Consider the following 14850-nt stretch of genomic DNA (forward strand, 5'->3'; position numbering starts at 1 on the left):
ACACGCACCTCAGGTTCCATTGTTCTGAATAGCTGGCTCATTACGCTCTCCATAAAGAAGGTCAATGCATCCCACTGCACAAAAGATGGTGAAAAGATCGAGCACAAACCTTTGCCAGTCTTGGCTGCAGAAGGTAAGAGAAATATAAAGTTAAACCACTGACAGACAAATTTCCCGATTAATTTAATCTACAAGAAGATAGAAACATCTGCAATGATGAATAGAACTACTACCACTTTATGTTTCCAAAGTTGCTGACCAACACCGCTGGTTTAAGGGAAAAATGGATTGAATTCACAGGAAATGTGATTTGCAATATACCAGTACAACGCCCAGAAACTTGTGTAACAAAATAATTAATTCAACTGTTTCACTGTAAACAAATGGCTATGTTAATGACCTATACTAAAGGCAAAAGTGTGTGTTAAGTGGCTATTTTACAGTTACCAGTGTGCTATATTGTTTAAGCACAAAAGGTAAAAACAAGAGTAATTGATTCTTTCACCAACCTTGGGTCAGTATTAGCACTCGTGCCAGAGTCCGTATTAGCACTCGTGCCAGAGTCCGTATTTGAGAGTTCAAATCCAACTCGAGACTTGAGCACAATCTAGGCCGACAACAGCGCAGTGCTGAGGGAATGCTGCACTGTCAGAGGTGCCATGTTTTAGCCGAGATGCTAAAAACAAAATCAAGGCCCTCTCAGGTGGACATAAAAGATCCCACAGCACTATTCGAAGAAGGGCAAGGGAGTTCTCCCGTGTCCTGGCCAATAATTACAGATAGATTATCTCATTGCTATGCGCAATTGGCTGCCACAATTCACTACATTACAACAGTGACTACACTTCAGAAGTACTTCATTGATTGTAAAGCGCTTTGAGACATCCTGCCAGGTAACAGAGAGAAAGTGGATGAGGGCTGTGCAGCTGATGTGCATATGGACTTTCAATAGGCATTTGATAACGTACCACATATCAGATACAAAATTGAAGCTCATGGGATAAAAAGGGGCAGTAGCAGCATGGATACAAAATTGGCTTAGGGATAGAAAACAGAGTTGTGGTGAAAGGCTGTTTTTCAGACTGGCGGGAGATGTACAGTGGCATTCCCCAAGGTTCACTGCTGTTTTCGATATAAGTTAATGACGTGGACTTCGGGGTACAAGGCACAGAAATTTGCAGATGACAAAACTTGGAAGTGTAGTAAACAGGGAGTAAGATAGTACAGGAAACTTTGGTTTATCCGGAGGTTAACTGTCCGGAATTCTCGAGCCACCGGCAAAAATCAGGAGCCGTTTCGTTAAGTTTTTTTTCTTTTCGTTGCTTTTTTTCCCCCACCAGTCAGGCTCTGCAAGGTCTTGCTGAAGCTGTTGCTAAGCGACAGAGACGCTTGCAAGGTACGGCCAACTGTTTAGAAGCTGTTGCTAAGCAACAGGGTTTGTTGCCAGATACGGCGCACAAAATCTCCGTATGTTTCAACATTAGCGCTGGTTTGTCTGACAGTTTTGATGGGACGGCAACAGCTCGGTCCCGTCGGTGCCGGATAGCACAAAGTTTCCTGTAATAGGCTTCAAGAAGACATACAGGCTGGTGGAATGGGTGGACACATGGCAGGTGAAAGTCAATGCAGAAAAGTGTGAGGCGATACATTTTGGTGGGAAAAATGGAGAGAGACCATGCATGTTAAATAGTACAATTTTAAAGGGAGTGCAAGAACAGAGACATCTGGGAGGGGGGGCTTGTGCAACAAATCTTTGAAGGTAGCAGGACAGGTTAATAAAAGTTAACATAGCATATGGAATCCTGGGCTTTATAAAGAGGCATAGACTACAAAAGCCAGGAAGTTATGTTAAACCTATGTAACACTAGTTCGGTCCCAGCTGGAGTACTGTGTCCAATTCCGGACACCACACTTTAGGAAGGACATGAAGAGACTTACTAGAATGGTTCCAGGGATGAGAGATTACAGTTACATGGCTAGACTAGAGAAACTGGGGTTGTTCTCCTTGGAGTAGAGAAGGCTAAGAGGAGATTTGATAGGTGTTTAAAATCATGTAGGATTTAGATAAGAGTAAATAAAGAGAAATGGTTTCTAATGGCTGATGAGTCGATAACCAGAGGGCACAGATTTAAGGTGATTGGCAAAAGAACCAGAGGCGACATGAGGAAAAACATTTTTTATGCAACGAGTGGTTCGGATTTGGAATGCACTGTCTGATCATGTGGTGGATACAGATTCAATAGTAGCCTTCAAAGGGGAATTGGATAAATACTGATAAAAAAAATGCAGGGATATGGGGAAAGAGCAGGGAAGTTGGTCTAAATGCATTGCTCTTTGAAAGAGCCAGCGCAGACTCGATGGGCCGAATGGCCTCTTTCTGTGCACAACTATTTTGATTCTATAATATATCAATGCAAGTTGTTTCTATTCTTCTTTTGAACTGTAGTTCAAACTGCATTTAAGTCACATTAAGGCACAGTAGAGTTTTACTGTTCACCCAGCCTGGACTGTACCTGCATTGAAGCTACTCGATATAGCCAGGAGTGGGAATTTCCACTTCCCAGCATCTTTCACTTGCAGAAGCATAATTTTAAAGGCTGATTTTTTTTTTTGGGGGGGGGGGGGGGGGGGGGAGAAGGTGGTTGAGGAGCAGAGAGGGGAGGGCGGGGTGTTGCTAAATAAAGCACAAGATTTTTCTTCTGTTTAGTACAAGAGAGACGAACACTTGTAAAAGTATGCTATATACAAATCAGCTTAACTTTAATTTATCCACAGACAGATTTAAAAAATCACAGCAAAAATACACAATCCCCATTTAAAAACAGAATCAAGTCTGTAATTGACATGCACATAAATTTTCCAGCTCTTCATTTAAAATTGGGCAAGGGAGTAATTTTGAGTCACTTGTTAGACTAATGACCAACAGCACACATTGCACCATCATTCTAATAATGAATTCAAATTTCTAACTATCCCCAGTATATATTAACTGAAAACATCCCAATAACCAATACAGAAACAGAATGCTTAAACCAGCTTACACATAGTTGGACCAACATCAATGGCTGCCGTAAGCTGATACTGCAGTGCTTCAGAAGCCATGTTGAATCCAGTCATTGGTGACAGACGGCAAGAGAGTCTAATGGTCTCTCCTTGTTGAGCTCTGAATGCTGCAAAATATAAAAGTTAATCTACATAAACAAAACATTTCTATTACAACTAAATTCCAAGTGCTTCAATATGCTGCCTGGATCAAGTAAAAAGTTATTGTTCCATATGCCAGCAATACAAATTCACTAATAGTAACAGGGTAAAATGGAATTAGATGTCACGTTCATCTAGAACAGACTGCCACTTCTGCAGGCACACAAAAGGTAGAAGCAAACACACTTAAACTGTTGGGAAATTGCAAGTAATGACCAACAGTTTAAAAAGAAAATTAGAATCACAGTACTTTTGTTAAAAAAGGGCATTAGATAAGCTTTAATATCTTCATACACAGATGCACTGCACATAACTTACAATTGAAAAATGCATTGAAGTCTTCATCATTGTCAAAGTCCACACAGGAATATTCGCAACTTGGGCTGTCACTCTTGGAAGGAAATCCAACCTAATCAAAAGAAGAGTCATTAAAAAAAATCCTACGTACAATTTCTTGTAGTGAGTTTTCAGTTGCAATCATTTAGATTCCATTAAACTAGGGAAAAGCAGGAAAATTCAGACAAGCCCTTAAAAGGCAACTATTTTCCACGGTCGTGCTACAATATTTCAATGCATCATTGTTCAGTTGCATGTACTACTTTAAAATGGTTAGTCTTTTTTTTTAAATAAGCCAAGCTACTCTGTAATTTCCCACCTACCCCTTGTAAGCCAATTGTGGTTGTCGATATATATTTAAAAAGTATTAACAAAAATACTATAATCTTATACCATGGAAGCTCAACGTGCAAATGTACAGCTTAGTACGGTACTGGGCCATACAATCAGGAAGGGCTAAAGTCCGATATCTGCGGAGGTGGCAAAAGGGAGCATGGTGCTACTACTGGCCTCTTGTGTTTCTGGGTTTAGGATGGGAAATGCACGTTCCCGATAGGAAAAGTGCACACCTGTGAACGTCAGAAGGAAAGGATTCGGCTTGCTTTTGTATCACTTCTGCAATAGTGTCTCAGTGTATCAGCAATGTTCCCCGTATTTTTTTGGGGGGCTGCGCAGCTCATTCAACAGTCCGCGCATGCGCGGTTTTTTCAATTTAAAAACTGGTTCACCAGCTGCGTAGGACCGCTGCACGATCGTGCAGCTTAAAAAGTACATGTGTGCCAGTACTGCAAAAATGGTCCACTTAAATTGCAGATGGCTCCCATAGCCAATAACAGAAAAAACTGCACCCAAACAATTTTTTTTTAATTTTTTTTATAAATATAAAAGCTGTGGTCCACAACTTAGTTTTACGCCACCAAGTCAAAATTTCCAAGTGATTGAGGACATTTCACCAAAACAATACTGCTGACCCACTCAGTATGCTAGTGACCAGGAAACGTGGTTACTTCTGAAGGGAGTATTTATCTTGCCGCCGGGGGCAGCATTACTTCTAGACACTGACAGAGGTTCCTTTTTTGGTGGCTCTCTGATCTTCCCGATGCAATAGCAGCACCTTGTTGATTATTGCTCTGCCGTCCAAGTAAGTGCAGTATACACTTGTATATAAAGAATGACCACCTGAATGAATCAGGGGTCACCATTACCCTCAAGGGGAGAAAGACTAGAGGGGGGGAAAAAAAGACAGAAAGCATAAGCCCACGTACCTTCAAAAGATTAGCCATTGTTGCATGCAACAATTGTGGAATGATCTCCAGCAATACAGTGTCCTTAGAGACATGTTCATGTCTTAAAAATGAGCACCAGGCTATCTGGGTTGAAGATCTTAAATACTGGAAGAAATTTTTTTTTGAAATAGATCGTTAATTATTAAGCCACCATTTCTTCCCACCCCTCCCCCCACCCACTGTTGGCAGGGGAAAAGAAAAATCATGCTGCAACTCCTGGCCAATAGCATCCTGAAAGTTTTTTTTTTGTTTGCTAGAGCATTCGGTGTTGACTCTCCAAACCATTTGCACTTAAACTATACTCGCGTCTCCTTCCTACCACCCACCTCAGAACATGGAAAGGCTTAGATTTTATGGCAACTGGATTACAAAGAAGCATTTCACTGCAGACAATTATTTTAGGAACACTATCACAAGATAATCAATGATTAGGAAGGCTATTCAGTCAGTCTTAATTCAGAGAGAGATCCCAACGTCCTCCCATTGTAGCATCCAATTGTTTCTCCATTTGAAGTTTATTCCACACATTAATCAGTGTGTGTGAAGAATTTCCTGTTATCAGTCCTAAAATTGCCCATGTTCTTTCCAGTTTAAATTGAACTAATATTCCTGGCTCTCTATCTGTAGCTTAATCTTAGATATCTCAACAAGATGACCAGACACCTCCAGGCAGAAAAATAAGCTTTTCCTTTCTTTCCTCAAACTTAAGACACCTGAAATGGAGGATCAGCTTCATGGTTCTTCTCTACGATGCCACCAAGTGCTTGAATGTTTCTCATGATCAAGCAGCAGTTGGGCCAGAGCACTGTGCAGTTTGATCATTAGCTCTTCGCACTTCTACTCTTTTGGCTAAATAGTTCAACCAGCTATTAACTTTGTTAACTGCTGCAGCTCTGCAATGGTTGGGCATGTTTACCGTCAAGTCTACTAAGATTCCTAGGTCTCTTTCAACTTCATCCATTGCTATTTCAACACTATTCATGGAGTATGAATGTCATTATTTTTCCTTCGTGTGGAGTACTTCACACTTGTCTGTATTAAATTTCAACTGCAATGTTCTGGCAACTTACATACCTTATCCAACTTACTCTCATTTCTGAGCTGCATTGTCTAATTTCATTTCCCTTTTAGTTTGGTATCAATTGCAAATTTTACCACTTTGCATCAAGTTACAGAATCCAAAGCATTTATGCAGATTGTCAATTCTTACTATACATTAATTCAAGGCAACAGCATATAAATTGCACTCTTTGGAGGACTCATGGTGTACATTCAGAAACATTACATACAACCACCAGAATCTATATAGTTTGCAAGACCCAAAGATCAATGTATATAGCTCAAGAGCCACCATGCAAATTTAACACATTACTGCTAAGAAGCTGTATCATACAAAGACAATTAAAAAACAATTACCTGACTGGGGTGATTAGTAAAAGCCAAGAACGCTTGTAAATATTTGTTGAAATTAGGAGGTTGGCCAACATCTTTATCGCTCCCCTGAAAAAAAAAAGATAGACGTTCAGTTCAATGTTGGCACACATGCATTCTAAAAACGAAAACTTAAATCATAAAAGTTAAACTCATCGTCCATTCTCGTGGAGGGTTAGATTTGTCAACATGGTCTAGTTATTAAGGACTAATGGTAACACCTTCAAATAAAATCTGTGTTTTCCAGCACTGACAGAATACAGTAATAAGCACTAACAAAAAGCAATTAAACATTTAATTATTTCAAGACCAAGCAGATAATTATTAGAACATTAAGAAATTGGCAGGGTCACAGAATTAATCATGGTGCAAAAAAAAAAATCACTCCATAACCATGGGTTCAGAGCATCTGGCAGTTTAACATGAATCCCCACCCATTAGCTGTAGTGTTGGCTGGAAATCAGTTGTGCAGAGCTTTACATACTCATCACGAGGTTTATGGCCACCCTAAAATTATCAAATAAAAAAAAGGAAAATAAAATACCACAAATCAAAACCAACCACAAAATGGTAGAAACATGCAACAGGTCAGTCAGCATCTGTGGAGAGATCAGACAAGTCAAAGTTTTGGGCACTCCGATGAAGGTTATACCCAAAACGTTAGCACGCCTGTTCTCTCCACAAATGTTGATTTAATGTGATGTTTCTCCATCATTGGTTTTTCCTTTCTAAAAACATCAACACATCCTACTGTGACTAAACAAATGCATTCTACTGTAAGCAAAACTATGACTTAGAAAGGTGCTACCATTAAAACAGACAGGAGGGATGCAGTATGCTCAACATACCCACAGTGCAGTCAGTTGTCCACCTAGGGCTGTAAGTACTTGACAAAGCCTCTTTAGAAACATGTAGTGTTGTTCCACAAGCCCTGCTCCATGAGCTGTCCTAGAACAAGAAAAATGGAATTTTGCATCTTTCCAGTTGGATAACCATTAAATAGAGCAGTTTTGACAGCATTTCATAGACTAGAATCATACAGCACAGAAGGAAGCCATTCAGCCCATCGTGCCTGTGCCAGCTCGTTGAAAGCTATCCAATTTAGTCCCAAACCCCAGCAGATTAGTCCTCATCAAGTACATGTCCAATTGCCTTTTGAGAAAGTTCCTATAGAATCTGATTCCACCACCCTATCAGGTAGTGGATTCAAGATATTAACAACCCTGTGTGTGAAGAAATTCATAATTTCCCTCTAGTTCTTTTGCCAATTATTTTAAATCTATGACCTCTGGTTACCGACCCACTTAAACCCAATAGTTTCTGCCTACTTGCTCCAACAAAACCCCACATAATTTTGAATCTCTCCAATAAATCTCCCCATAACCTTCTCTGCTCCAAGGAGAACAATCCCAGCTTCTCCAATTTCTCCACATAACCAAATTCCCTCATCCCTGGTATCATCCTGGTAAAAATCCTCTGCACCCTCTCCAGGACCTTGGCATCCTTCCTAAAGTAGTATAATGCCCAGAATTTTTTTTTTTTTTTTTTTTTTTAATTAATTGATGGGATGTGGGCATCACTGGCTGGCTCGGCCTGCATTTAGTGCCCATCCCTAATTGCCCTTGAGAAGATGGTGGTGAGCCGCCTTCTTGAACCGCTGCAGTCCATATGGTGTAGGTACACCCACAATGCTGTTAGGATGGCACACGATACTCCAGCTGAGGCCTAACCAGTGACTTTTAAAGGTTTAGCATGACTTCATTGTTTTTGTATTCAATGCCCCTATTTACAAAGCCAAGTATCCCATACGCTTCCTTAACCGCCTCATCAACATGCCCTGCCACCTTCAAAGGTTTGTGAATATGCACCCCCAGGACCCTCTACTCTTGCATACCCCTTAAAATAGTACCAGATTATATTGCCTCTCCAAGTTGTTCCTCCCAAAGTACATCACTTCACTCTTATCCACATTAAATTGCATCTGCAATGTGTCTGCCCATTTCACAAGTCTGTCTATGTCTTCCTGAAGTCTGCTACTACCATGCTTACTATTTACTAAGTTGCTAATTTTTGCATCAAGGGGCCTTATGGCCTACTCTTATTTCTTACGTTCTTGCATCATATCTTACGTTCTTGCATCATATCATGTATCGTTATGTATCAGCAAACTTCAAAATTGTACTCAATAGACCCAATACCAGGTCATTTATATATAAGAAAAGCAATGGTCCTAATACTGACCCCTGGGGGACCCCACTGCATACTTCCCTCCAGTCAGAAAAACACCCGTTCACCACTACTCTCTGCCGCCTACCCCTTAGCCAATTACAACCAAAGTTAACACCATCCCTTCAATACTATTTGTTTCTATTTTCCGAATAAGTCTGTTGAGACACTTTGTCAAATGCCTTTTGAAAATCCATATATACAACATCTACTGCACTACCTTCATCAACCCTCTCTGTTAATTCAAAGAATTCAATCAAGTTAGTCAGACACGATTTGCTGTTAACAAATCTGTGCTGGCTGTCCCTTCTTTCCAAGTTGAGAATAAATTTTGAACTTGACAATGGTCTCTAGTAGTATTCCCACCACTGACATTAGACTGATTGGCCTGTAGTTACCAGGTTTATTCCTCTCCCCTTTTTTGAACAGGGAATTTTCCATGCTCAAAATATTACTGTTTATTTTCAAACACATAGAATCTAACATAAGCAGTTTCCAAAAAACTTAAAATATGATCGTCAGTCATTTGATTTTTCTAACCAATCTAGACCCCTTAAATACAAAAGACTAATAAATTGCTAATGATCATGGCAAATGGTCAATGCACAGAGTACAATTTGTTCAAAAGCAAATAAAGTACATCAGGTTAAGTACAGGAAACTTTGGTTTATCCGGGAGGTTAACTGTCCGGAATGCGCGATCCACCGGCAAAATTCAGGAGTCGGTTCAGTAAGTTTTTTTTTCTTTTCGTAGCTTTTTTTTCCCCACCAGTCAGGCTCTGCAAGTTCTAGCTAAAGCTGTTGCTTAGCTACAGAGACGCTTGCAAGCTACGGCCGACTGTTTAGAAGCAACAGGGTTTGTTGCTAGATAGAGCTCAAAAGCTCCGTATGTTTTAACATTGCCGCTGGTGTGTCCGGCAGTTTTGAGGGAACGGCAACAGCTCGGTCCCGTCGGTGCCGGATAGCACAAAGTTTCCTGTAACTGACAATTTATGAAATTAACATCCTATTACTGACCAGATGGGAAAAAAAACTTACTGTGCAGCTGACAAAATGCAGTGCATAGCAGCATCACTAAAGAGGACCAGGAGAGGCTTCCGATCCTCCAGCTTGCCCTAACAAGTGAAGAAAGCACAGGTGATTCAGCATGAATTCTCAGTTTTGCAATCACGCCAGGCCTCTATCTTTTATATGAAGTAAATGCGCTATCAATATGAAAAAAGGGAAGAAAACTTAAGAAAATCTATCAACTATGTAAATTGCATTAGGAATTTCAAGCAGACTTGTATGTGGAAAATCCTATTACTGTGGACAACTCAAAAAGCTGCCAAGAAAATTCTCAACCTCTGAATTCAATTAAAACAATCTATATTTTGATCAGATATATGCAAAGTATTGGGATCTCACTCATGGTTATCAAAGTCATCGTCACTGAGCAGAACCTTTAGGTGAATCACCTACAATTTTAATAAAAATGCAATTTATCTGCTCGGCTGCCAGCAGATCCTGGAAAGATAGGATATCCATAGGCTAAATGGAAAGGCGTATTCAGCTCACAAACTACAGCACTGAAAACGCTACTAGAATTCTGAAACTACAAACTTGAGAGATAGATATATATAAAAAAAAAATTAAAGCCCACGACTGCTGCTCACCCCCTTCCTTCCCCATTTTAAATCTTGCTTGTTCATAAAATGTGCTTATTCCGATAGTCTACTCATGCTTATTCAATTTACTAGATTCCAATAGCACTAAAATGGCACAGGAGGCTTTCATAATGTAATTATTGAACTTGAATTACTTAAAATTTTTGCCAAAAAAAAGCTTAAAATCATCAGAAGTGGATTCTACTCAGGGTTTAAACCATTCAAGTTCCCAACCCAAAACTGTTATCTTTGAAAATTAACTATTCATCTTTTGCTAGAAAGTATTACCTTTCTGCTGATGGCAATGAGCAGACACTCTGCTGCCTCAAGCTGCAATTCCGGTTCAGTTAGTAACATGCACAGCACCTCAAGTAGCTTGCAGCTATCAGCTGTAATGTGGTGCAACGCAACCCAGTCCACATATCCAGCCAGGGTATTGAGAGTTGCTACTGCAACGCGACAGTGTGCCTTCGCCTAAGGGAAAAAAATAATTTTACGGTTTTGAAAATTCAGCTGCAAAATACAAATATTCAAACACATGGGGGGGGGGGGGGGGGAAATTCAGTTGTTTGCGCCTCAAGAGGGCACTAATGAGGCGCAAAGCAACTAGCGCCGGCAGATTGTGACGTCAGTCGAGCGCGCAACGCCCCGTTAGCGCCCCACACCGGATATTGAGTGGCGCCCCCTGCCGCTAGCAACGACAGGTTGAGGGGAGCGTTATGCTGTCAGAAAGGGACTGGGGGAGCGCTATTTAAAGGCGACCGCTTCCTGCCTTTTTCCGTTGGTGACATTTTTGCACCACGCAGTCCGAGAGAGACACACACACACACACACTTCTGGAGAGATTCAACACTTTGTGAAGAAGTTTTGGGTACTGAGCAGCACTTTGCAGGTTTATTTTGATTCGCCCTTCCTTGCTTTGCCAGCGCTGAGGTAGCGCCTCACTCCTCGGGCTTTGCACCTTAAGACAGGTGTGAAGTGCCTGATTTAGCGCTCCAATCACCTGCAGGGGCGATAAAAGCCATTTTGTTTGCTGTCTGAGGCGATAATTAGCACCAGGTGCTAAACTTTGCGCATCGCCGATAATGGCGCCCCAAATGGGGCGATACCGAATTTTTCCCCCATGGTTTATTCAGCATGTGTGAAAGCTGTAAGATGTTTAAAAACTGCATACAATGTATTGTTACAGGATTACATATACCCAGTCTTCGATGTTACACTGCTCAAACTGAGGGAGCAGTAATCATATCCAGAGCTCTGGAAATGTTCTCTGTTGTTCACATGCTACAGTAATCAAAGCTTGGATTTTTTTTTTTTAAATAACAAATTAATGAAGAGTCTGAGAACTGTCAAAGACTGTATTGGGCCATTGAAGAATATTAAAGGACAGGTTACGAAAGACTCACTGGGTATGGCAAAAATATTGAATGAGTACTTTGCATTGGTCTTCATCCTTGAAGATGATGCTCCACTATTACTAACAAAACTAGTAATATTAACGGAGGAACATATTGTTTTAGAAAGAATTAAAAACTTGAAAATAGATAATAGCCGGGTCAGATGCTATCCACCCGAGGGTCCGCAGAGAGATGGGACATGTGCTATGCGAGCCCTTAGCCTGTATTTTTAATAGCTCCGTGCACTCTGGAATGGTTCCTTGTAGACTGGAAGGAGGCTAATGTAGTCTCCATCTAAACAGTGACAAGACAGGCCCAGGTAACTATAGGCCCATTAGTTTGACATCAGTAATAGGCAAGATGCTTGAAGGAATCATTAGGGATGCAATGTATGAATGCTTGGATAGAGGGACATATTGGGGACATCCAACATGGCTTCATAAAAAGGAAGCTGTGTCTTACAAATTTGATTGTATTTTTTGAAGAAGTTACAAAGTTGCTGGATGAGGGAAGTTCAGGAGACATCATCTACTCAGAGACACAAAAATAGGAGTAGGCCATTCGGCCTTTCGAGCCAGCTCCGCCATTCAATATGATCATGGCTGATCCTCTATCTCAATACCATATTCCTGCTCTCTCCCCATACCCCTTGATGCCTTTTGTGTCTAGAAATCTATCTATCTCTTTCTTAAATATATTCAGTGACTTGGCCTCCACAGCCTTCTGCGGTAGAGAATTCCACAGGTTCACCACCCTCAGTAAAGAAATTTCTCCTCATCTCAGTCCTAAATGCCTACCCCATATCATGAGACTGTGACCCCTCGTTCCAGACCCCCCAGCCAGGGGAAACATCCTCCCTGCATCCAGTCTGTCTAGGCCCGTCACAATTTTATACGCTTCAATGAGATTCCCTCTCATTTGTCTAAACTCTAGTGAATACAGGCCTAGTCGACGACCCAATCTCTCATACGACAGTCCTGCCATCCCAGGAATCAATCTGGTGAACCTTCGCTGCACTCTCTCTCTCTCTATGGCAAGTATATCCTTTCTTAGGTAAGGAGACCAAAACTGCAGACAGTACTCCAGGTGTGGTCTCACCAAGGCCCTGTATAACTGTAGTAAGACATCCTTGCTCCTGTACTCAAATCCTCTTGCAATGAAGGCCAACATACCATTTGCCTTCCTAACTGCTTGCTGCACCTGCATGTTTGCTTTCAGTGACTGGTGTACAAGGACACCCAGGTCCCTCTGTACATCAACATTTCCCAATCTATCACCATTTAAATAATACTCTGCCTTTCTGCTTTTCCTATTGAAGTGGATAACTTCACATTTATCCACGTTATACTGCATCTGCCATGTATTTGCCCACTCACTCAACTTGTCTAAATCACCTTGAAGCCTCTTTGCATCCTCCTCACAACCCCACCTAGTTTTGTGTCGTCAGCAAACTTGGAAACATTTGGTTCCCTCATCACTCATTCCCTCATAAGACATGCAAAAAGCTGTTAAGATACCGTACAAGGTTGAAGCCTCTGGTATTAGTGGTAATATACTGAGCTGGATTGAGAACTGGCTGGTAGGACAAAAGAAAAAAAGTAGTTATAAATGGATTTAGATCAGTTTGGAGACCAGTCACCAGTGGTGTCCCACAGGGATCGGTGTTGGGACCATTGCTCTTTAATTTTATTAATGATCTGGATGCAGGTGTTTAGGGCACGATCTGCAAATTTGCAGAGGATACTAAGATCTGTGCAGGTGTCAAGACTGTAGATGATGCTCGTCTGCTTCAGGTGGACCATAATGTGATGGAGGTTGGGCTCATGACTGACAAATGATGTATAACTTGGATAAGTACAGGATTATGCATGTGGGCAGGACAATTGTTCAACATTCATACACCCTTCAGGGAAAAGCATTAAAGGTGAAGACAGAGATTTCAGCATTTTAAAGTATACATACATCCTTAAAAAAAGGTACATGAGCAATGCCGTGAAGCGATAGCTCGAGCAACTAGGGTGTTGGGGTGCATCCATAGGACAATTGAGTAAAAGACATCCTATTTTGTCCTTGTACACCTTGGTCAGGCCTCACTTGGAATACTGCGTCTAGTTTTGGTCTCCTCATATGGTGAGTGATTGAGGCTTTGGAAAGGGTGCAGAGGAGAGCCACTAGACTAATTCCCAGTTTAAAGCATCTTAGTTATCAAGGTAGGTTAAGAATTTGGATTCTACACTTTAGAGGTGATCTGATTCAGGTTTATAAGATAATGAAGGGAATAGATTGTGTTCCGGTTGACAGTTTGTTCCAATTAAATAGGTTATAGAGAACCATGGGTCATAATTTAAGTTCTACAAGGCCAGATGTCAGGAGGTGGTTCTTTTCCCAGAGAATAGTGGACCTCTGGAATAGGCTGCCATCTTGTGCTGTGGATGCTGATTTGCTGAATTCCTTCAAGCGAGAGCTGGACCAGTTACTGGCTGGGGCAGAGATCATCTCTTACAGAAGATAGGTGCTGCAGGGAATTCAGGGTGGAAATGTGATCTCCTGGACTAGTTTCAATCGCCGGGATGGGTCAAAGAGCTATTTCCCAGATTTTATTTCCTAAAATTGGCCTGGGTTTATTAATGTTCTTTTTGCCTCTCCCAGGAGATCATATGGTTCTGGGTGGGGGGGGGTGCGGAGGAGAAGAGTATATATTGAGATACACAAAGTATCACAATTGTGTGAGACAGCTCAATGAACCAGAATGCCTTCATCTGTCCACCATTGTTCATATATTCGTAAAATCTAGTGATACTCCTCTAAACAGCAGGGGGAAAACAATAACAAAGTTGCATAAAAGCAATCCTCCTGTCTGCCCTCTACACTTTTGAACAACAAGAAAATCAATCGCAAAATTGCATTCTACTATTTAGTGAAATGTGCAGGAGCTCCAACAAACTGGTCTTAAAAACAGCACTATGAATAGAAGGAAATAATGTAAATGCAAACCCACCTTATTTTCTTGAGTAGTATCTGCTTTCTACAAGAAATTAAAAGTAAGATGTTATAAAACAGTTCTATGGCAAAAAGCCAAAATGAGCAGTGGACCACTAAACCACAAGCAAATGACCAAGACCACAGATTTGCAGTAAACATGAACAAGTGGATGGAATCAGTTCGACAATCCTCAAGAAGTTGATATCGCACAACACCATGTAATAAAAACAGACTGGCAATTCACTGTGTAACAGGGTCGCTGCAGATGACCAACTCACTAAGTTACGGACTAGTAACAATATTACAATACACATTGAGTGCACCATATAAGCATCAGATTTTA

General features: G+C 41.0%; 1 protein-coding gene across 1 annotated transcript in view; it reads right to left on the reverse strand.

The window, feature by feature from the left end:
• Positions 1–14850, reverse strand: part of xpo5 (exportin 5) — a 78655-nt gene that overhangs the window by 38538 nt on the left and 25267 nt on the right. The window contains exons 6-14 of the mRNA XM_085980325.1: positions 14524–14550; positions 10417–10602; positions 9521–9597; positions 7106–7205; positions 6243–6326; positions 4806–4931; positions 3523–3613; positions 3042–3170; positions 9–124 (exon numbers count right to left, since the gene is read on the reverse strand). Of these exons, the coding sequence (XP_085836451.1) occupies positions 9–124; positions 3042–3170; positions 3523–3613; positions 4806–4931; positions 6243–6326; positions 7106–7205; positions 9521–9597; positions 10417–10602; positions 14524–14550 (936 nt within the window). The remainder of the gene's footprint in view (positions 1–8; positions 125–3041; positions 3171–3522; positions 3614–4805; positions 4932–6242; positions 6327–7105; positions 7206–9520; positions 9598–10416; positions 10603–14523; positions 14551–14850) is intronic.

The sequence above is a fragment of the Somniosus microcephalus genome, chromosome 3 (assembly GCF_052327205.1).
Source record: "Somniosus microcephalus isolate GS21.2 chromosome 3, FLI_Smic_1.0, whole genome shotgun sequence".
Classification (NCBI taxonomy): Eukaryota; Metazoa; Chordata; class Chondrichthyes; order Squaliformes; family Somniosidae; genus Somniosus; species Somniosus microcephalus.